The sequence below is a fragment of the Gossypium hirsutum genome, chromosome D04 (genome assembly GCF_007990345.1).
Source record: "Gossypium hirsutum isolate 1008001.06 chromosome D04, Gossypium_hirsutum_v2.1, whole genome shotgun sequence".
Classification (NCBI taxonomy): domain Eukaryota; kingdom Viridiplantae; phylum Streptophyta; class Magnoliopsida; order Malvales; family Malvaceae; genus Gossypium; species Gossypium hirsutum.
In genome coordinates this window covers 14,723,081-14,745,025 of record NC_053440.1, presented here as the reverse complement: position 1 = coordinate 14,745,025, position 21,945 = coordinate 14,723,081, and the positions used below count along the sequence as shown (strand labels likewise).

The 21,945-nt window shown below is 32.1% G+C and overlaps 1 protein-coding gene and 1 pseudogene across 2 annotated transcripts; one reads left to right on the top strand and one right to left on the bottom strand.

Annotated features, from left to right (window-relative positions):
• The first annotated feature begins 10,687 nt into the window (after nucleotides 1-10,687).
• LOC107948623 (very-long-chain aldehyde decarbonylase CER1-like) lies at nucleotides 10,688-16,292 on the top strand (annotated as a pseudogene).
• Nucleotides 16,293-16,980: 688 nt separating this feature from the next.
• Nucleotides 16,981-18,204, bottom strand: LOC107948628 (uncharacterized). Of its 2 annotated transcripts, none has more exons than XR_001697507.2 (2): nucleotides 17,714-18,204; nucleotides 16,981-17,644 (listed from the first exon to the last, which is right to left on the bottom strand). XR_001697507.2 is itself a non-coding variant. In XM_016883254.2 (2 exons), exons 1-2 carry the CDS (start codon nucleotides 17,799-17,801, stop codon nucleotides 17,088-17,090), a joined length of 345 nt encoding a protein of 114 aa, XP_016738743.1. In that variant the 5' UTR covers nucleotides 17,802-18,038; the 3' UTR covers nucleotides 16,981-17,087. The 2 variants fall into 2 exon arrangements, 1 of the variants encoding a protein (XP_016738743.1); XM_016883254.2 differs by having other exon boundaries at nucleotides 16,981-17,344; nucleotides 17,714-18,038.
• Nucleotides 18,205-21,945: the final 3,741 nt, after the last annotated feature.

Below are 21,945 nucleotides of genomic sequence, written 5' to 3'. Positions count from 1 at the left end.
CTCGGTGCTATCATCTTATAGCTCGGATGCTGCCGATGTTGATGATCTCACCCGTGCAGTTCGATTTGGGATTCCTTTAAACCTTCAAACATTCTGTTGACCTAGGGAATCCCAAATAATCCACCCGTTAGCTGCATAATCAATTTGAACTCGTTATCACCCTACCACAGCCAACACAAAGACTTACCTAACCAATTTGAACTCGTTACCGAATAAATTACTGGCAACCAGAAATAACTATTAAATTTACCGGTGCCGAAGCTCCACCGAATTATCGTTAAACAAAACATACCTTCAAATTAAAAAAATTTACTAAATAAACAAAAACACAAATATATATAAAAAAAACGCTCATCATCTCTTTTCCATTCATCCTCTAACAAAATATACGTAAAAAAAATTTGTTTTCCTTCAACTTAGATCGATCTGTCATTGGGGGTTATATATACCAATTTGGTCACGCCAAAGAGAATGAATCTACCAAATAAAATATTATTTTTATACTTAAATTTAAATAAAATATTTTTAAAAAAATTAAAAATAGTACAGTTAGAATGACTCCACCAATAAGAAAACATTTTTTTTATAATTTTAAAATTAAAAAAAGTTGGTTGGCACATTGAAAACCGGTGGCGCCAAATTCTTTGGCTCCACTAAAAAATATTTTTTTAAAGCCCCCAATTTTTTAGAAATAGCAGCATTTCCCTGATAATTATACACGTGTCTTCGTTTTACATGGCTCTACCAAAAAAAATGAATTTCTTTACCTTGTTTGTTGATGTGGTAGTGCCAAACTCTTTAACTTCACTAATTTTTACTGTAACTTTCAAGTATAATAAAAAAGTAAATCATTTTCGTAATTAATCAAAATTTTAATATCATAATTATAAAAAAAGCCCTTTTACGGTCATAGGTTGGGGACCACACAGAACTTGAAGAATTAATAATGACTTTATATAAATTAAATTTGCATTTGTATATGTGTCATGGAACATTAATGAGTTTGCAACATTTGTTTTAATTTTACCTTAAAAATTATTTTGGTCCACGAATTTTGAGAAAATGAGTTCGGGAGTCAGTTACGCACAAGGAAGGGTTAGCACCCACGTAACGCCTCAAAATCGGTTATTTAATGTCTTAGTGTTGAGGGCTAAAAAATTTTTAAAACAACTCAAATGATGAAATCTGAAAAGGATAATCAATTGTTCAAGTTATGTAAAGAAATCGAGTCTCAATATGTTAGGGTACAATTTCTTAAAATCCCCAAACTTTGAATATCACTTTTATTTTATGCGAAAATCTTCATTTTGAGAAAGCAATATGTCATGCCCAATACATTAGGACACAACAAGTTCCCGAAAATGATTTTTACTCCTGCATTTTGAATAAAGAATATTCTTGGTTATTTAAGATTAACAAAGAAAATCGGAACCCAATACGTTAGGGCTCAATTTCCTCGAAAATCCCAAACTTTGAATATTGCTTTTATTCAAAAAAAAACTTTGAATCAAGAGAAAATGATTTTGATATACTGACAAAACCAAAATATATTTCCCAAAGGGTATATTAAAAGTTAATGTACAATATAAAACAAATACTTTAATTTAAAATATATATGTATATGTATTTACAATATATATATACAAGCACTATATACAAGTAAATTTGAATATATGTGCATACGTATATTTAACACACATATATAAGTATACATATGTAAAAAAAATGAAACATGTAAAGCAAAAAACTTATAATAATTTCTAAAAATATGTATGTATATTTTATAAAATTACATGTATATGTACATGTGAAAATTATGAAAGTAAGATAAAAAATATAAAAAGTATGTATATGCGTATGTATTTATAAAAGAAATGAATAAGTATATATAAAATATAAAGTATATAACAGTTAAAAAGATTAAAAAAAAAAACGTTTGTAAAATATATGCATGCATTTATATAAGTTTAAGAATATATATTATATAAAGAAATATGCATATATATGCTATATAAAAATGCGTGTATAAGTTTAGAAATAATTATAATAAGGGTAATTTACTAAAAAAAACCGTTTTTTTTCAAAATTTATCGAAATAGGCTGATTTTTTTATTATTTATCGGAATGGTCCATTTTTCGGGAAATCGCGTCCACGTCAGCGCGATGTCAGGGTACGTGTCAGGACATCGTGTCCACGTCAGCGTGACCTGCTCACGTGGACGCGATGTCCTGACACGTAGTGCGTTCCGGGGGACGCGATTTTGACGCTTTTTCACGTTTGGTTTTTTTGGCTTTTAGGGTTTAGGGTTCAGACTTTTTAGGGTTTTTAGGTTCCAGAATAAATTATTTCGAGTTGACGTTTCAGAGTAAATAGTATAAAATCGCTTCTACAAGGATGCTATTTGAGAAAAATTGTGAAATCGCGCCCTCGTGGACGCGATTTTGCTACAATAGGTCATGTAAGAAATAATTTTTTTGACGTTTTTGAGCAAATAGTATAAAATCGCTTCTACCAGGATGCTATTTGAGAAGAAATTGTGAAATCACGCCCTCGTGGACGCGATTTTGCTACAGTAGCAAGTTTGAGTTGAGGCTATAAATAAGGCAGAAAATGTTCTTAGAATGCATAAGTCATAGCAGAAACAATTTAGAGAGGCTAAGAAAGTTAGAGTTTTAAAATGAGTGAACGTATTAGTACTGTTATTTATTACGATAGTGAGGTTTGCCACACCGAGAATGGTGTTGTTTTTTTGTCGGAGAATACGGTGCGACTGTCATTTAACCAGAACATAGATTTGACAGAACTTCATAAAAGAATTAGGCGTAAAATCTTCGGAACGATGCCAATGAAAGTTCTGTCAATCACGTATCGATTTTGTTCTTGTGTTGATCCGGTGACATATGACTCGTTCAACATAAAAGGTGCTCGTAGCTTGGAGGCAATGGTGCAGACTCATCTTGCTAGTGGAGCATCTTATATTGAGTTATATGTACAATTTACGTCGCCAACTGATGTACTTCTGTCCGGTGTTCGAGATGTATACACGACCCCTAGCCGACACTTGGTTAGCGGGTTACAAAATACGGAACAGCCCATGTTCGGTAGCAGTGTCGAATACACATTCCCCACAAGACACTCTGTCGGTGGATGGGACATGTACGTCGGTGGCTCGACGTTTGATACTGGAAATACGTACTGGGGAACTGCATCAAGTTCTAGTGGATGGCAATCTACATCCAATTGGGGACGTTATCAAATTCCCAGAAGAAGGGATGACGTACTACCTACGACGTCAACCGGTAAGGGGATGTCGTACGCTGCAGATGATTATGGGTTAGAAGATGACTCCGATGTGGATCCACCTCGAGAGCCTGGGCCGGATGGTGCAGAAGTGGGATTATTTTCTGAACCGGAGCCTATTCCAACAGAAGGTGAAGATGCTGAAAGGAGTTCAGATGATGAAGAAAATCCACGATTCAGAGCATACTCACCTCCAGCCCACATGCATAATGTCGATCTGTCAGCAGATGATGCGTTAGAGTTTCCAGATCTACCACACCGGTTCCAGATCTACCACACCGGTTTTTATTACATCAAATAGAACTTCTATTTTATTATATCAAATAATATCAAAATAACTCGAAAAAATTTCTATGCCTATTATATCAAATAAACTTCTATTTTATTACATCAAATAATATCAAAATAACTCGAAAAAATTTCTATGCGTATTACATCAAATAAACTTCTATTTTATTACATCAAATAATAAATTTAAATACGGTAATCAATGTCTATGCCCAGGGGATTCGGTTCCACACGGCGGCCGTAGACAGTTACGCGCTGGATTCTTCCTTCCTCTAGCTTCCGTCGGCAGTTGTTCTTCCTCCGATGGTGATTGTGGTTCTTCTGATTCGACATCTGGTTGTCGGACTTGAGACGATGATCCACCTTCAAAGAATAGTATATGTGGAGGTGTTTGCATCATGAACGGCGACGGTGTTTGAAAGCCATACGTTGGTGGCGATTGCTAAAAAGGAGAGCTCCCCGACGGCCCCCCTTGCGATCCCTCCTGCGCCGCTGGCCTAGATATCGGTGGTCCACTCGGCATAATAGGAAATGGAGCTGAACCGAGCATTTTGCTCCAACCTGCCATAGGATTCGGAAAAGGATACATGTAAGGGTTAGGGTACATATAAGGGCTAGGAAACACACCTGGCATCATAAGGAAAGGCGGTTGTGTGGGTATCATCTGTTGAATTGCTGCGTCAGGTGACTACGTCGGTGCTCTCGTTGAGGATGGTGATTGCATAGCCGCTGATGATGAGCCGGGTGACTGTTAGGGCCTAGTTGAGGGGCTGCCTTCGTAGACTTGTCGTCTTGGATTTAGTGGCCCGCGCCTTTCCCTTCCGATACGTATTTACCGTTGCCTCTCCTCTGGCGTAAGTAAATACGGCTTGCCATGGATCCTAAACCATGGCATGTATTCTGGAACACACACTAACTCCAGAACGATGATTTGTTCCAGAGTAGGTAGATATTCATGCCGATTTTCCCACATTTCCGTGTACTCAGACCAGTATCTAGGCCAATCTGTACCTAATAGCCGAAGGTCGATTTTGTGGTGATCGTCAAACACCTCAGGGTCCGCAGGAATCGGTTGTCTACATCCAAACTGTCGTAGCAATCTGTCTATCTGGTGGGGCTCCACGGTTGTATAGTTGATCAACACCACTTTCGCATGCCAAGCATTCGAATTTTGTAAAAACTCTTCCGGGATTACTGCCCGAATTGCCGGATCCTCGTATGGTGTCCATTGAAACTATATGAACATGATAGAAATATTAGTTATATACATAATACTAAATACTAAATACTAAATATCAATCGACTAACAAATGTATGGAAATATCTATTTGCAATAATACTTACTTCTGCTTCCGACCGTTGCTCCAATAGAAGCCGCATATCTTCAAGTTCAGACGGTAATCCACGATAACTTGCCGGATGGTTCCACCTAATTAAATAAATTTTTAGCATACTTTTATTTTTAAAAAATCTACATAATAATTCCAAAATGTAATATAAAATTTACCTAGTTACGAGTGGGAATGTATATGGGTGGTTCACTTGAGGATGTAGAAATGGAAAGCGAAACCGTGCCCATGATTGCAGTAGTGATAGGCAACCTCTGATGTTTGCTCTCCTCGGTCGCGTCACCCCGTACATCTCCCGATATAATATTGCCAAGACGGCAGGCCCCCAACTAAATTCACCGGCTCCTCTAAAATCAACGAGTTTTAGCAGCCACCTTAGATGTACACGGCTCCGTGACGTGTCGGGCATCAGATAACCTCCAATTATTTGAAGAATGTATGATCGAGCATATCGGATTCTTTCAATTTCGGTTGAATTTTCATTCGGATCAGGGAAGGTGGCACGTAACCAGCCCATCTCGACCTTACCTCCATCCATTTTATCCGGAATAGCGCCCAAAAGCTCGTAGCACATCGCCTCCCAATTGTTAGATTGGGCAGACCCGGTGACTGGGTGCCCGTCCACCGGCAATCCCAATTGCAGATGGACATCTTCTAGAGTGATAGTGGACTCTCCACATGGAAGATGGAATGTGTGCGTCCCGGGTCTCCACCTCTCGATCAACGCACTGATTAGTTTCGGGTCCAACTTGCATCCCCGGCCTACTGTCGCCACGTGCCAAAAACCCGCTTCCCGCAGGTAGTTCTTTACTAACGGTGATGGAGGAGCATGCATATTCCGGATATTGCATTCCAATAACCGATCTTCAAACTTTTATAACAAATAATAAATTAATAATTATCTAAAAATACATAAATAAAAGAATCTTAAATAATATTTAAAAATTAAATTTAATACTTACCATTTTTATTTGCTCCACCGATATGTGATTCCTATCAAGACGAATCAATGATCCCGCCATTGATGAAAATATAAAAAAATTTAAAATTTTTTAAAAAAAATATAAAAAAAATTTAAAATTATTTTAAAAAATGAAATTGAGGGGAAATTGAAATTAAATAAGGATTTGAGAGAATTTTGGAAGGAAATTGAGAGGAAATTGAAATTAAATATGGGTTAGAGAGAATTTTGGAAGGAAATTGAGAGGATTAGAGAGGAAATATTAGATAGGATTTGTTTGTGAAAAAAAAAGGGTGGGGGTATTTATAGTTTTTTTTTTACCGTTGGGGTACTGTTCACGCGCGGAGGACATCGCGTCCACGTCAGCGGGTCGCGCTGACGTGGATGCGATTTCCCGAAAAATGGACCATTCCGGTAAATAATCAAAAAATCGGCCCATTTCGGTAAATTTTGAAAAAAACGGCTTTTATTGGTAATTTTCCCTTATAATAACAACAACAATAATATTAATAAAAATAACAATAAATAAAAAAAATAAAATAATGGTATAACATAATTATGATAATAACATTAAAAAATAAAAAAAACAACTAAAAAAATTGACTAAATTGAATTAAAAACGAAAAAATGGGGCAGATTCGAAGCAAACTAAAAGGGCAGGACCAACTTGAATGCGCACATAACAGTAGAGGACCAAAAGGGAAATTATTCCCGCCTTCGAAAACGTTGCGCAGCGATGGGCCAAATTGAAACAAAAATGCAATATGCGGCTGAAATTAAAAAATAAAAAAGGGTTTGATTGCAGTGCGCCGTAAAAAGGAGGGACTAATAGCGCAAATATCCCATTTAAGGTTGATATGCGCGGACCCTGATGCGGGTTGGGTCAACGCGCGGACTTGGCCATTAAAACGGCGCCGTTTTTGTCTTAGTTTAAATTAACCAAAACAAAACAAAAAAAAATTAAAATCATTTTGTTCTTTTTTTTCAAAACAATGGCTCTGCTAGGGTTTTCTTAACCCATCTTTGCTCCGCCGCTCAGCTTATGCCCACGCCTCGATTCCGACGGAAAGGGCACCAGCTTGACGACTCCGGCGACTAGGTAAGTTCCCCCCTCTTATTTTTATGTTTTTAAACGGAAAATAAATAAAAAATAAAAGGGAAAAAAGGGAAAAATAAAAATAAAAATAAAAATAAAAATAAAAATGCAACTGAGAATGATGAACACTGAATAAATAAAACAGAAAATCACCTTTTGTATTCAAAAATTTTTGTATCTATTTCGTATTAGTTTTTTTTATATTTTTTCGCTCTCCTTCGTATCTCCTCCCCCTTTTCAGTGTATAGATTTAGGCTTTTTATAGCCTAAGAAAATACATTAGTTTTACAATATTATTCTTTGTGGACTCTTAGTCCGCTCTTGCGTGTTTTCGTGAGGAGTACGGCGCGCGTGGCGAAGATCGGCCCCGAGACGTGCGGTGGCTGCTAAGGGATATGCGGCTAGGGTTGCTGCTTCTGTATATTTGCTTTGGGCTATGCTGAAATCGGGCTAGGGTAAAACCTAGGTTTTGGGCCGGTTAATGATATTAGGCTTGTAAAAATGGACTCTTTATTTGTTTTTTTTACTTTCTGTTTGGTTCATTATTTCTATACGCGGGCCCAAGCAATAATTGGTATTACACCTTTTGTGATTGTTTGAAAAATCATTAAGTCATAATGCAAAAATGATATCGATATCAAAGACGGTATCGATAAAAATACAATAGGCATCGATACTTTTTTAAAAGTATCAATGTTTTTTGTTTTTGTTCAAATTTTATTTCAAGTTAGTAAAAAAATTTGGAATCGATCTTGAAAAAGGGTACCGATAAAAATTGTATGGGTATCAATACTTTATGAAAGATATAGATACTTTTTGTAGGGAGCAGTTTTTTCAATCGATTTAAAAATATTTCAATTGAGTTAAAAAATTTTAAACCGGTTTTGAACTTTGTCCAAAAATTTTCTAAGTGCTTAAAATATTTTCTAAGATGTTTGGAAGTCTTAAATAATTTTTATGCTATGAACTTTACAATTACTTTGTTCAAGAACAAACTTTATTCAAAAACATTTTTATCTGTTATATCAAAAACAATTTATCAAATAAAGCTAGTTTAACAAACTTTAAACTTTAATTTTCATTTCTTTAATTTTAGATTATTTCACCTAAGATTTGATATTTCACTTAACTGTTTGTAATTAGGGGTGAGCAAAATTCGATTCGACTCGAAAAAATCGAAAAAAATTCAAATTTCGAGTTAAACGAATCGAGTTATTCGAATCAACTCGAATATTTTTTTCAAATTTCGAGTTCGAATCGAGTTGAGTTTTCGAATTGGAATAACTCGAATAATTCGAATAATTCGAATATCAAACTATAATATTTTACATTTTTACCCCAAACTCTCAAACCTTTTTACTTTTCCCTCAAAACTTTTACTCCTTCCCACTTTCCCCCCAAAACTTTTACTCTCCTCCCCTCCCAACCCCCCAATCTACCCAAAATTCATTTCCCACCAAAATTTTACTCCCAAAAACCCTCAAAACCTTTTATTTTTCCTCAAAATTTTTACTCCCTCCCACTTTTTCCCTAAAACTTTTATTCCCTTCCCATCCCACCTCTCATCTACCCCAAACCCTCCCCCCTCCAATGTTTTTTTAATATTTTCCCTCCAAAATTTTACTCCCCTATTTACTTTCCCTCAAACTTTTATTCTCCAAAACTTTTTATTTTCCCCCTAAACTTTTACTTCTCACCCTTTAATCTCAAATAAAAAATCAAAATTATCCAAAAAAAAATCACTAAACATAAATAGTAATAATTTTATTTATATCTACTATTTATATTATTAAATTAAATTAAATTTCACATTTTACATTATTTATATTATTGAATTGTTTAGTCATATTGAATATTTATATTAAAATTGAATTATTAATTATGTCATAAAATATTTGTGTTAAAATTTTATATTGGTATCAATTTCACATTTTATTTTTAAAATAAATTTTATTAAAAAATCATATTTTTACATTTAATATATTTTTTTAATTCCAAAATACATAGTGACAAGAATCTGAAGATAATTGAAACAACTAAGCAAGCAAAGAAGCTAACCAGTATATAAAAAATTAATAAATAAATTATGAGGTGATGAAAGTTAATAAAAAAATTGATTAAGGTGGGCAAATTTTATTACGATGGGTGACAGTGGTTATAAGGACCCAAAATTATTTTTTAAAATTTAACTCGAACAAATATATTCGATTCGATTCAATTCGAATTCCATCTCACTCGACTCGATTCGAGAAAACTTCAAATAAAGTTAGGATGATAAAATGATATTCGAAAACTCGTTAACTCGAAAATTTTTTATTCGATTCGATCGAATGCTCATCCCTATTAGCAATCAATATATGAATTTATTAAAAATTCAAGAAAAAAGAAGTAAATTAAATATGGTATATATATAATTTATATGAATTAAAGATATATTGTTAAAAATATTGCAGTATTAAGTAAGATATAAATCATTTTAACCATAAAGTTACATTCATTTAAAAAAGAGTAAAGTGCTTAGAATAAACTTAATTTTAGATGAAGTTTGATAAAAAAAATTAATTTTAGATGTTTTTTTATAAGTTAAAAAATTAAGGGTTGAATTTTTAATGTTAAATTTAATAAGCAATGTTACAAATTTTATAAAAATAAGTGAAAATGTAAATATACAAAAATCTAGAGTGACAGGGGTTGCTTACCCCGTAATGCCACCCTGATATAGTTAATGGCAAGCAAGGGTATGAAAACATGACAACTAAGGGTGGGCAAGGACAGTGCTGTGGGTCTTGCTCTGCCTAGTAATTAGGTTTAGGCTGGTGAAATTATCGTTGAGGCCCCTATACTCAATGGCGGAGTCTAGTAGAGGCCCAAGGAGGCCATGGTCCCCTAAGATTTAAAATTTTTGTAATTTGGCCCTTTGTAGTTATATTATGGCCCTACCAAAAATATAAGCAGGTCTCTTAAGGTTAAGATTTTTGCAATTTCCCCCTTTGTGTATAAGCAGGAATATTGCTTCTTTTGAATCGATTGGATTAATTGTTATGCTGGAATATTGCTTCTTTTGAATATATTATTTTTATGTTTAAATCGATTGTCATATTAGAATACTGTTTCTTTTGAATCGATTATTTATATGTTTAAATTGATTGTCATGTTGAAATACTGCTTCTTTTAAATCGATTGTTTATATGTTTAAATCGATTGTTATGGTAGAATACTGCATCTTCTTCTTTTGAATAGATTGCTTATATGTTTAAATCTATTTTTATGTTGGAATACTGCTTTTTTTAATAGATTATTTATATGTTTAAATCGATTGTTATGTAGTATATCTATTTTTAACTTGACCCCATAAGATTAATATTCAGACTCCACCACTACTTGTATTAGAAGTTAGATTAGACTAACAACATTTCGATGAGATTAACAATATATTAAGTCTTCATTTAATTGATAATTGATAATGCAGGAGCAACTGAGACGTACGGTTGGGCACAATAAATGGATGAGTTGGTCCGGTGATTTTAGTTGGTTTGTTGTAAAAGGACCTAAATCTTGGTAAAGAAAGGGCCACCGTAATCCCAGCAAAAAACAAAAAAAAACAAAAAAACAAAAAAACAAAAAAAGGGGCCACCATAACGTGTCAATCTGTAAGGGTAAAAACTTTACACTCAGAATACTATATATAATATCCACTTCCAAAGACATTTGCAAGTGTAGATGCTATATAGCTACTTAAGCATGGCTTCTAAACCAGGAATCCTCACTGACTGGCCATGGAAGCCTCTTGGAAGCTTTAAGGTCTTGTTGATTTCGTTTTTTTAATTTACCAGTTCTTTTTTTTTTTTAATTTTTATTTGAGGTTTGATGGATTTTTACAGTATATAATCCTAGTTCCTTTGATAGCGGAGCACATATACTCGTTTATGGTGAAGGATAATAAGGATATAGACGTGTCCAAGCTGGCCTTATTCCCATCTATGTTATGGAGAATGCTTCATAACCAGCTATGGATTAGCCTTTCTCGTTACCGAATTGCCAAAGGCACCAATAAGATTGTGGACAAGGGCATTGAATTTGATCAAGTGGACAGGGAGAGGGACTGGTGAGCAACAAAATTTTTTTTTCTTAATTACTCAATGACGACAATTATTAATTAATGGATGCATGCATGCATGCAGGGATGATCATATAATGTTCAGCGCAATCCTGTTTTACTGGGGCAACAAATACGTTCCAGTAGGTTCACACGTACCCTATTGGAGATTGGATGGTGTGATTATAACCATGTTGCTCCATGCCGGCCCCGTGGAGTTCCTTTACTACTGACTTCATAGAGCACTGCATCACCATTACCTTTACTCTCGATACCATTCTCATCATCATTCCTCCATTGTTACTGAGCCTATTACTTGTAAGACTTCATCACCTACGTACGTAATTTAATCAATCAATCCACATGGTTATATGGTACTGAACCATCTGTGGCTGTGGCAGCTGTGATCCATCCATTTGCAGAGCACATAGCATACTTCCTCCTGTTTTCAATACCCGTCTTTACAATGGTGCTAACTGGTACCGTCTCCGTTATTGCCTTAGCTGCCTACGTCACTTACCTGGACTTTATGAACAATATGGGCCACTGCAATTTCGAGCTTATTCCTAACTGGCTCTTCACCCTTCTCCCTCCTCTCAAGTACATCATTTATACTCCATCGTAAGCCCTTCCTTTCACTCTAACTCAATTAAATAATTTTAAATTAAATGCCTACCTACGATACTTTATTTTGTGAAGACTGTCTTGCTTTAAGAACAGGAGTATTATGATAATATTTTTATTTTATTCATGCATTATACTTGCTATCTTATCAATTACAGTGTATGCTACAAGCAAATTATAAACAAATAAGATAATTTGGGTAAAAATATTTGTTTGTCCACAATTTTATTCTATCTGGGTTGAAGATACAAGTATTTTGAAGGCAACCAAGATTAAGTATATTTATGTAGGTTTATTTAAAGTAAAATTAAAATTACTACAGAATATTTATAAAATATATTGTATTTAATTTTAATTACAAAAGTTAATTGAATAAATTGGTCCTTATATTGTAAAATGTTATAATTCCTAAACTTTGAAGGACATTATATCAATCAAGTCTTTTTACTACTAAAACTGACTTTAAAATTAACCAAAAATTTTGAATTAAGAAAAACTAATTTTAGGTTTTTAGACTTTTCAAAGGACATATTCAAAGTTCTCATTTTTTTTATAGTTTATAGTTTTAATTTGATTTTCATTGTTACATTTTTAAGTTTTTATTTTAGTTTTAGCGATAAAGTTCTGTCGTTCTCTTTTGATTTTTTTAACTTTAAGATTTAATTTATAAAATTAATTTTTTGAGAATGGAAAGACTTAATTATATAACCGTAATTAAAACAATTTAAAACTTGAGAACCAAGGTGAATGGAATATTTGGTGCTTTTCCTCAAATAAATTGTTGATATTAAGACATTTTCAAAGGGGTTATGGGTTAAGTTGGGCTTTGGAAAAATAAATTTTGGTAAACTTTTTTAATGTAAACAACATTAAATTTAAATGAAATTTTATTTGATACACAATTATGTTTTGGATTCTACAAACAAATTAAGAGTTTAATAAGTGTATTATAAAATATAATAAATAAATGTGATATTTATCATATATTCAACTGCTTGTAATTAATATGCAAATTTATTACAAATGTAAAGAAAAAAAGAAAATTAAATATCATATATATAATTTATATGAATTAAAGCTATATTATTAAAAATATTTTAGTATTGAGTAACATCATTAGAATAGATATAAATGATTTTATATTATAACATACATTCATTCAAAAAAAAAAAAAAAGCAAAGTGCAATATTTGTATCAGAATAAATTTAAAGTCGCCTGCTTACCCCGTAATGCCACCCCTGATATAGTTAATGGCTGACAAGGGTTTGGAAACATGACAACTAAGGGTGGGCATGGCACTGCTGTGGGTCTGGCTCTGCGTAGTAATTAGCCTCAGGCTGGTAAAATTATTGTTAAGTCCCTGTATTAAGAGTTAGATTTGTCTTTTTTATTTTAAAAATGCATAATCAGTCTATATTTTAAATCAAAAAAGCAAATTGGTCATTTTTGTTATAACTCTCATTTATTTGTACCGTTAAAAATTAGTGTGATTGATAAAATAACCAAAAGACGACACGTTGCATGCCACATGTATATCATGCTGATGTACGTAGATAGTTTTTAACAGTAAAAATAGATGAAAATTTTAACAGAATGATCAATTTACTCTTTGGTCTAACATATAAAGACTAATTTACCTATTCATTTTTAAGTAGACAGGGTAAAATGCAATTCTACTCCTACTAAAGGGACCTCCATTGTAGTTTTAGTTTAAATATCTATGAGTGATTAGGACAGCTAAATACCTTTTCTACAACATTACCGACATTATACAGTGGTGACATTGTGGATTCAATATTCCAGTTAGGTTTGCCAAGTTTCTCATTTATTTCTAGCGAATCAAACTTAATCTATCTATTTTAATTTGCCCCTTGTACTTGAATGGACGGTTGAACAAGTTTAAGAAATTCCTAGTGCACCACCTCTCATATACAGTATTAGGGTTTGTTTAGTATTATTTTTTAAAAGTGTTTTTGGGATTAAAAATCCTTTTTTAATAAAAAACAATGTTAAACAAATAATTTTTAGGGTCGAAGTGCTTTTGAATTAAAAAGCGAAAGCTTTTTTTTTTAGCTTTTGTTATTGATAAAAGTACTTTTGGACCAAATGATAGTTTTAACTCTTATAATATATTTTATATAATATTTATATTTTTATGTAATTATTTTCCTATTAAAATTTATTATATATAATATAATATTTTTAAATTTTTATTGGTTACATTTTATTATTTAAAATATAGTTTATATATTCAAATTAAATTTTATGAATAATTAATATTAAATTTTTAAAAAAATATTTAAAATTTATATTTCATATATTAAAATATTAACAACAAATTATAATAAATTATTTTTTATATTCTTACTAAGATATCATAATATTAACTAATTTGAATATTATTTAAATGCATATTTATTACTTTATAACACCATGTCTAAAATAGACATTTTATTTCTCAAAAATACTTTTTGACAGCAATACTAAATACTTAAATCCTAAACCAAACTTTTCTAAAGTACTTCTCAAAATAACTTTTCCACAGCGCTTTTCAAAAGTAATGCTAAACTAGCCCTTAAACACTATTAATTATCTTTAATCAGTGTGCTTTCCTTAAGCATAATAATTAATGATAATAACACCTAGTAAGAGTATGAATATATTTTGTGAATACTGGACAGGTTTCACTCGCTGCACCACGTACAGTTTAGAACCAATTACTCGTTGTTTATGCCATTTTATGATTACATCTATGGCACAATGGACAAATCTAGTGACAGCTTATATGAAAATCACTGAGAAGGAAAGAAGAATCACCCTATGTGGTGCATCTAACGCACCTAACCACACCCGAGTCTATTTATCATCTCCGCCTTGGATTTGCCTCTTTCGCCTCTAAACCATACACACCACAACTTGGCACATGTGGCTCCTTTGGCCTGTCACACTGTGTTCCATGATGCTTACCTGGATATATTGTTCCACTTTTGTTGTCGAAAGCAATCGGTTTCATAATATCATACTACAGACCTGGGCTATACCCAAGTACAACATACAGGTATAGATATCAAACAACATGACTTTTTATTTCTTGTTTAAGACATTAATCCATCATAACTAGTCTCTGCTGCAATTGGGTTCATTTCATTTGTAGTACCGCTCGAAATCGCAAAAACAATCCATCAATAACTTGATTGAAGAAGCCATATTAGAGGCAGAGGAAAAAGGTGCTAGAGTGTTGAGTCTAGGCCTCATGAACCAGGCAAGTATTTTGCCCCCATAAGCATATATAGATATCTATATAACAGAAAAAAACCATGACGATGAAATAAATGATCAGGGTGAAGAGCTGAACATGTATGGTGGGGTGTACATGCAAAAGCATCCCCAGCTTAAAGTGAAGTTGGTAGATGGGAGTAGCTTGGCAGTTGCAGTTGTGTTAAATAGCATACCCAAGGGAACTACACAAGTAGTCCTTAGAGGCAAGCTGACTAAAGTTGCTTGTGCGCTTGCCTTTGCGCTATGCCAAAAGCGCATTCAAGTACGTACGTGCATTATTAATTAGATAACTCCAATTCCAAACCTCCAACTACTTTTTCTCTATCATTTTCATTTACGTATCACCGTAGGTCTCTGTATTGCGTGAGGATGGATATGAAAAGCTTGATAAATTACTTGGCACCAAGTCTGAGGGTAAATTGGTTCTCTCAAAAAGTTACACTTGTAAGGTACCTAAGCCGGTTCTCAATTATCACTTCAAAGTACAAAGCCTATCCTATTCTTAATGAAAACTAGGTTGAATATAATATTGGATGATGAATAATATATATGTTGCAGACATGGTTAGTTGGAGATGGATTGAGTGAAGTAGAACAAAGGAAGGCAAGCAAAGGAACTCTATTTATTCCCTTCTCGCAATTCCCACCAAAGAAGTTGCGAACAGACTGCTTCTATCATACCACACCGGCAATGCAAATTCCGTTGGCCTTTGAGAATGTGGATTCTTGCGAGGTTTGGCCATCAACATTTACATACTCCATTTAACTCATTGTAGATATTGATGCTCATTCTTTCATCGCTTGGTTCTACTTTGTTCAGAACTGGTTGCCGAGGAGGGTGATGAGCATATGGCGCATAGCTGGGTTAGTACATGCACTGGCAGGATGGGAGGAACATGAATGTGGTTACACCACGTCAAACATTGAAAAAGTTTGGGAAGCAACTCTCAAGCATGGATTTCAGCCTCTAAAGGTCCCTACTCATTTGAAATCCTAGACATTTGTCAGCCCCTCCTCTCTCTCTATATATCACATCATATCATATCTTATGGTCTTCTGAATTATATAAGTACAGTTTTAACTACTAATTAATAGTGGACCACACCATTGTCTCATTTCACAATTTGTGAGAATTTTTTTTGGTGTAAGTTTATTACGATGTTTTGATGCTTTCAAAAGATTATTAAGTATTTGTATTTTATGTTTTATGGTGTTATTGAGATGTGAAAGGTTGTTTGTTGCAATGATTTATACTAACCTTTGGTTAGTTTTACTTATATATATAATAAATTTCTATTTGAGTTGGTGTTACACGTCAATCGGGCATCAGTTGAGTTAGGGATATTATGATTTTAATATTTTAATATTTTTAATTGAGTTGAGGAAGAGTTATTGATAATTTTAGATATTGTATCAGTTTTTTTTTAAATGAATTAGGTTGAAAGTATATGCATAATTACTTTAATTCTCACCCTCCCTCTTGGAATTGGAAAATGTAATTGGGCGCTCTAATTACAACCAATTAAATGGGATCCCTCAATTACAATAATTACCCAAACATGTTACACTTATAATTACAAGCAATTACTATCTTTCTTTGACAATGAAGGTGGTAGTAGTGTTGAGCCTTGGAGATAGCATTTAATATAAACAAATAATGAATCGAAGAAAAAAAAAATCCAAACCAACCTAAAAGTATCAAACAAAATATAATTGGCCTAGTTGCCACCTGTACAATCAAACTTAATGCTTTCACGGTGATTAGGTTGGCGACCTTTGTACGGAGGAACTAATTAAATTTGCATTTGAATATCTGTCATGGAACATCAATGATTTTGCAACACACTTGTGCTTTTGTTTTAATTTTTTCTTGTTTGTTTTCGTTAGGATTACAAACTTCGTTGATAAAGAGTATTAATTATTGTAAAATCCCAAATTTGCCCGGCCTGAGCCCAAGTATTAACCAAAATAAAAAATATATATATATAAAATAAATAATAATAAATGTCCAGTTTCTTTACAAATTCAACCCAAAACAAAATTATTATAGCCCATTTAAATTACCCAACTCTACCCTAACCCAAAATACAACTCTAAGCCCGGTTACAACCCAAACCCATTGACCCAAGCCCACTAAACGTCAGTCCAAAAACACCTAACCCTGGCCCAAATCTCCTAAGCCCAAAACCAAGAACAGAAACCCTAAGGTCTCTGGAAACCAAGCCGCCGCCAACACCCCACAAGCGCGCCTCCAGCCTTCCCTTGGCCCCACGAGCCTTCACACGCCTCAGCCGCCTCCGAGCCGAGCCACGCCACACGCCTCCGTACACACCAGTCCTGCACGCCGTACCTGCAAAGGACAAACAAACGAACAAAAGCAGAGACAGCAGAAAATACACACGGAAAAAAACGCAGTAGAGAGGAGGGGAGCGAATCAAAATCGTAATAGCAGAGAGAAAAAAAAAACAAAAGAGGGATTTTTATTTTTCCTTTTTGGCTATATAAAGCCATTACGAAATATTTGTAAGGACGCATATTGTACTGCGCATAATATCAATACAAAAATCAAAAAAAGAATGAGCCATTAGAGGTGATTTTCGAGTCTTTTCTTTTCTCGTTCTGTTCTTGCTCTCTTTTCCATATACGCACACTGAAATACAGAAAAAATCAAGAAAAGAAAAAATCAGATTTGAGAAGAAGAAGAGTTAAAGGTTATTACCTTTGTCGCGGCGCCGAATCCTTGTCCACTTCGTCATCGTCGAAGATCGGACGGGGATACAGAAGGACGGAGCGGCTCTAAGAAGCATTAAGGTCTTTAATTTTTTTGTTAAAAACGATCAAAACATCTGCTGATTTTAATGTTATAAACGACGCCGTTTAGAGGCTTGCAACCCGCGCGGTGACCCGACCCGGGGTAGGATCCGCGTGCTTCTGTTCATGGGTTTATTCGCAATAAGTCCCTTCGCATTAGATTTTATTTCAAATCGTTTCTCCTTCAGGTTTTAAAATCGTACCACACATTTTATTTTATTTTCATTTCGATCCAAAGACAAACGACGTCGTTTTATCAATCAGATTTGAATCCTTGCACTTATGCGTTTATTTGCAGTTTTAGTCCCTCGGTTTTTAATCCAGTACAAATTTTATCTTCCTTTTACTTTTATTTATGTTTGCTACCAATTAAATTTTGTTTTAATTTCAATGTAATTTTTGTTCCATTATTTTCTTTTATTTCGTTTTTATTTTATTTCATTTCAATTTCGACTAAGCTTTTATTAACTTAATTTAAAATCAAATTAGTTTTATTTTGACGTAGTTTATTTTTTTAGTATCATTTTAATATTTCAAATTAATATTATTTTAAATTTATTAGACATTATTTTTTAGAAATTCATTATAAACTTTTGTTTTCAAATGTAACATCTTATTATTTAATTCATCATTTGTTAATATATATAATGAAAATTTGATATAACTTGTATGTATCTTAATGTTTTATTTCATATTATATCTTAAAATTCACCCTTTTTTATATATGGACTACATGTTTGATGTTTACATGATAACATTTTTTCTTAATGCTAGTATTCTTATGTATGACTTATTAAATTATTCTTTTCTTGGGTATATCATTATTCTGATCTTATTATGCCTATTAAAATGTTATTGATGTGCTTATGTGTTCATTTGAAATTGATTTTATTTTTAAAAAGAAAAAAACTCACTTTGAATCCTTTATATACTTCAATATTTATGTATATATGTATTATTACTGTAATGTTTTTATCTTATATGTATTGCTTTTATTAAATTAATATATGTATGAAATTCGCTTCGAATATATTTCAAATTCAACTATTCAATAGTTATTTTATTTCAAATCTATTCTGAACTTGGATACGTAATATAGTTTAGAACTTTTATACATAGGATCTTTTTATCTTGAAGTATCTTTTAAAATTTTTTTTTTGGTAATAAATTTATTTAGCTTTCGAATATTGATTTTGATATTTGCATAAAATGATTAAGATTGTTGGTGTTAGTCTTGTTTGTATTTGCCTATTACTTGCTTAATTGTTCCTTAGTGTAAGTTTAAGCTGCTATTTATCTCTTGCATTATGTTTCGCTCTTCTATCATAATTCGTTTGTAAGAATTGTTTTATTTTAAAGCACAACAATCATTCTATTTCAATAAAAACCTAGTGTTTATATTTCTTAAGAGAATTGTACCCTAACTTACTGGGTTCCAATTCTTCTCGATGAATTTAGATCGCTATGTGCTTATTTTATTAAAACAGTACAATTTAAAAACGAAGCATCTAGGATTTCAGAATGTTGGATCCTAACTTACTGAATGTGACATTCTGTTATCCCGATTTTAAAATAAAGGCAATGTTTGATGTTTAGGAATTTTGAGAAATTGAATCCTAACTCACTAGATTTTGATTTCTCGTTAGACTTAAATAACCAAATGACCTTCTCAAAATACACGGATTATAAAAATTAAAAAGACATGCTTAATTTTGATGATTGAATTGTCGCACCCTAACTCACTGAGTGTGGCACTTTATTCGAAATGAGTGCATCTAATTATTCACCGCGGTTTATTCAAATTCAAGATAAAGGATCATATTTTAAAATCTTTTATAAATTTCGACATTAAGACATTAAACAATCGATTCAGTACCAATTTTAGGCGTTACGAGGGTGCTAACCCTTCCTCGTACGTAACCGACTCCTGGACCTATTTTCTTAAATCTCGTAGACCTAAAATTTATTTTTAATGGTGAACCGATCACACCTTAATAAAAGATCGATGGCGACTCCCATTTCCCTTTTTAAAAGTCGATCCCAATTTTTTTATATTATTCAAAAAATAGTTTCGACAATTATTTTCAGCTATTCATATGATTTATTTATTTTACAAAGAGTTTTTATTCATTCTTTTACTTTTCGATTTAAATTTATACCAATTATGTAACTATTATAAGAAATAAGTTTTTTTATTCTGGTATTATTAAATAAATAATCAAAGGAGTGATAGTGTATGATAAGAGATTTGCATGAATAAGCAAGTTCCAGTCTCAGATATGAGTGGAGTATAATAAGAGAATTGCATGAATAGGCAATTTCTCATTTACTAATTACTACATAATAACCGACTTGAAAGAAATATGTACGTAACCGATTTTTGTTTCAACACCATAGCTCATAGCTTTTAAAATAAGAATATATTATTTCAACATTTTCATCTTTGATTATATTAAATTTAATTTTTTAAAATAAAAAATATTAAAGTCACGTACTCTTATTAGAAATATCTCCTTTGAGGTATGCTGAGACTGTTTTGGAAAAAAAATTGGGATGTATTTATGTGACGGCCCTAATTAATTTCATATTCAAAATTAGAATTGATGGCATTAATTATTTTTAACCATTTTTTAAACATTGCACAACGATAATTTTTATTTGTAAATTATACATAATTTATACTGATTTAATATTACGAAATTACGAAAATATATTTTTATAATTAAAACAAATTATCTTATTTAAAGGTATATTGATCTTTTTATTTAATAAAAAATTAATAAAAATTATATGTAATTGAATTTAAACCGATGTTATTGTCATCAATAAAACATTATTTTTATTATAAAAATATTTACATTTTAATTATATTATGCATATTTTATTACATCCATTAATTGTATATATATTGATGTGTGTGATAGAGCTTCTTGTATTATACTAATGTTGTTGATTGAGATGGTGCCACAAATTAACTCGACACCAACTTAGAATTGATAACAATGCAATGATAAATAATTGTATTCATTTAGTAATCTTAATATGATATATTCATGTGTTTAAATTTCGTTTTACTTACAATTTAATCTATTTTTTATTTTCATATCACGCATTTCATGTGTTATTATTAATTAATTTCAAATCATACATTTCATTATTTATTATATGTTATATTTAAACACAAATCTATGTTCTAAATACATGATTTTCACATATATACGCGTGTGATAGAATTTATAGTATTGATAATGTCGTTGATTAAGTTGGTGTCACAAGTCAACTTGGCATTAACTCAAGATTGATGACAGCACCATGATAAACAACTATAGTGCAGTTAGTATTCTTCATATGATGTATTTACATGTTTAAATTTTATTATACTCACAATTTAATTTAATCTATTTATTTTTCATGTTAATATTGTACATATTTAATGAGTTATTATCAATTGGTAATTTCAACCCATACGTTTCATTATTTATTGTATGTTATTTTTAAACTAACATCTATGTTCTAAGTATGTAATTTCTACATCCATATGTGTGCGGGGACTATGCCAAGGGTGTAGTTAAGGGCCCTGACCCTCTAGAATAGAAAATTATCATTTTAGCCCCTTAAAGTTTTTTAAATTATAAGTTAGTTTAATGATAAAAATACCCTTTGGTCCCACCAAAGGTTTAAAAAATTCAGTTTAATCTCTTTAAAATTCTAAAATAGTAAGCATGTACAAAGATAAAATTGTACTTTGACTCATTTAGATTTTTATAATTTAGTTTTGACCACTCAAAAATAAACTTCTAGCTTCGTCCCTGTATTTTTAATTTTTATATAACTATATCAGATGATATTATATGCAAAAATATTTCAATGAAAGTAATTTTTATATTTTTTACATCAAACATAACTTTGGTCCACATGAATTGTTTTGGCTCAATTGAAGTTTATCTATGGGAATTGTTGTGGGATTGAACACCATTAATTCTTGAGGCTTAAATTAATATATTATTTGGATGTATTAATTGATTTGGTGCAAGGTAAAGTATATATTAAGTGTTGGGGATCGACCCGATTAAGCAACGAACAAGTAAAAATAGTGGAAGAAATTAAGAAATTGAACACATAAATTTAACGTGGGAAAAC